Source organism: Trichinella spiralis, assembly GCF_000181795.1.
Source record: "Trichinella spiralis strain ISS 195 chromosome Unknown Scfld1774, whole genome shotgun sequence".
Classification (NCBI taxonomy): domain Eukaryota; kingdom Metazoa; phylum Nematoda; class Enoplea; order Trichinellida; family Trichinellidae; genus Trichinella; species Trichinella spiralis.
The window spans coordinates 1-2,232 of NW_003528713.1; the positions used below are offsets into that span (position 1 = coordinate 1).

Here is a 2,232-nt window from a genome sequence, read left to right on the forward strand (position 1 = left end):
TTGTCGAACAACAGCATCAATGGTGCCGGTTCTGGCTGATGAATTTCAACAGAACCATCAACGCGAGATGATGGTGATAATCGAGCCACTGACTCGGACAACGGTGGCAATGGAGGGGGTGGGGCATATGGAAAACCATTATTATCGTCGTTGTTGTCGTCATGTTTTAACAAATTTTCTTCCCTTTCTTCTTCGTACATATTATCATTAGCATTGGGATTGATTTTTGTATTTTTTCTTAAATTTCTACTCATTTCATCATTTTTATCATTACACGTCATCGTCATTGACGGGGATTTTGTTTGGTTATCAAGAATTTCTTCTTCTTCTTCTTCCTCCTCCTCCTCTTCTTCCAACTCTTCTTCTATTGCAATGTTATTGTTGTTAGTATCACTGATGTCGTAGTTGTAGCTTTGCAGTTGTCTTCTTGTTCCATCAGTTTGCCTTCGATTGCTGCTAAATTCATCATTTTGTTGAATTACATTCACAACGACAGTCATTTTATCGCGTTTACTGGTCGGCAGCAGTCAAATCTTTCAGAAGAGCTCTCTGAAAAAGCTGCAAAAGTTGTAATTAAATTGGATCGTTCTAAAAACTATCATCACCACCAAGCAACTGCAGTAGCAGTTGTTGATGCTAATCGAAACTGTATAGATATTTTGTTAGAACAAAATCAAAAAAAAAACAATGCGAAAAATGGCTAAATTATTGATCTGATGACATATCGGCTTTTGTGTTTCATCGAACAGTGAATTTTTACCAAATTTCAAACAATCCACATTTCACCATCATATACATTTGTAGAAATTGACCGATATTATTTGGCTGATGATTATATTATATTATATTATACTTGGATAATTCTTTGTCTGATTCGTTGACGGTGAAATTTTTATAATAAGCAACAGACTACTTTGCAAAGTGCAAAATGAAAAAGCAAACTGGTGCAGACGAACGACCGCTCTGTCGAAATAGTCGAATAATGTGAATTGTTTTTCGTGTTCATCATTTATTTATACAATGTTGGCCATCAAACCGAGAAAATATTCATCGTAATGACAATGGCAAGAAAAAATGGCGCCAAAAATTCAGATTATATCGATCGGTTGATTGTTCAACTGATCTTAACACAGATAATACTTTGCATAGAGTTTGCTATTGCACAGCAATTTGGCAAAAACAAACAAACAAATAGGCACAAAAAATATTATTCTCATAAAGTATATTTGTATTTATTGGTGAAATTGTTTTGTTTTTTTTCTCATTGCTTACTCTCTGTTTCTTCTACACTTACCGGAAGTGCTGTGCGATAAAGCAGAAGAGGAGGACTGATTAGCAGACGAGAATTTGTGTTTTTTATCCCAAAGGTGACTGTCAATTTTTATTTTTATTCAGAAATAGAAAATGAACGTTCTCTGTGTTTTTTTTTGAAAAAAAAGTAGCCAGTGATGGCGTACAGAACGAGCGATTGAACATTGAATGTTGAAAATAAGCATGATTTTATCTGTATATATTTGGAAAATGGAATTTTTGTTGCTTTTATTTTCCATTAATAAATAAGTGGAAAGCAGTCTATTTTTAGCTAACCTTGTGAAGGGAGAAAATTGAATTCAATTTTACCACGCTTTTGACATGTGAATAGATTTTTCACACTGCAAGTCAAAAGTTGAAGTTCAGTTTCGAGCGTGCTTTGAAACAACAAAACCTAATAAGAATGTAAAGTTTGGCTGAAAGTTGATGTGCACAGAGAGTGGATGGTTTTTGCTTAAATTCGACACACGCACGCGTATTCATACACAATTATGCTATTTAATATGATAAATGGGAAGAAGTCTGATTGTTAATGAGTGAATGACTGTTTGAATGAGAAAAGTTTTAGTTTGTAATATTGGGAAAAAATGATTTAAACCATTACATATGAAAAGGTATAGACATGGTTTTGTAATTTTCGAAATATCGTCGAATTAGTTTTTCATACTCATTGATTTTGAAAAAAAATGGCATTGTATTTCAGTGAAAAGTTGTAGTTATGGAGGAAAAGTGAAAAGAGAGTTGCAAACAAGATGAGTGAGACTATGTGAAAAGTTCGTTAAGTACACACATTAAATATTGTTTGTTATCAGTAAGTTGATGATAAATGAATTTCATTTTTTTAGATAATTGATAAAATATTTTTACTTTATCAGTATCATCTTTTGGTACTGTTCGACTAGTTTTTTCTGTTCAGTAGAA

At 32.9% G+C, this 2,232-nt stretch overlaps 1 protein-coding gene across 1 annotated transcript; it reads left to right on the plus strand.

Moving 5' to 3' along the window:
- The first annotated feature begins 19 nt into the window (after positions 1 to 19).
- On the plus strand, positions 20 to 704 carry Tsp_13970 (putative acetyl-coenzyme A synthetase 1). The gene is made up of 2 exons (XM_003368840.1): positions 20 to 163; positions 420 to 704. Exons 1-2 carry the CDS (start codon positions 20 to 22, stop codon positions 702 to 704), a joined length of 429 nt encoding a protein of 142 aa, XP_003368888.1.
- Positions 705 to 2,232: the final 1,528 nt, after the last annotated feature.

Bases quoted from the DNA above. Each gene is read 5' to 3' on its own strand.
- Tsp_13970 (XM_003368840.1), top strand. From the start codon at position 20: ATGGTGCCGGTTCTGGCTGATGAATTTCAACAGAACCATCAACGCGAG. The intron at 164-419 runs GTTTTAACAAAT...GTAGCTTTGCAG, and splicing joins ATCGTCGTTGTTGTCGTCAT to TTGTCTTCTTGTTCCATCAG.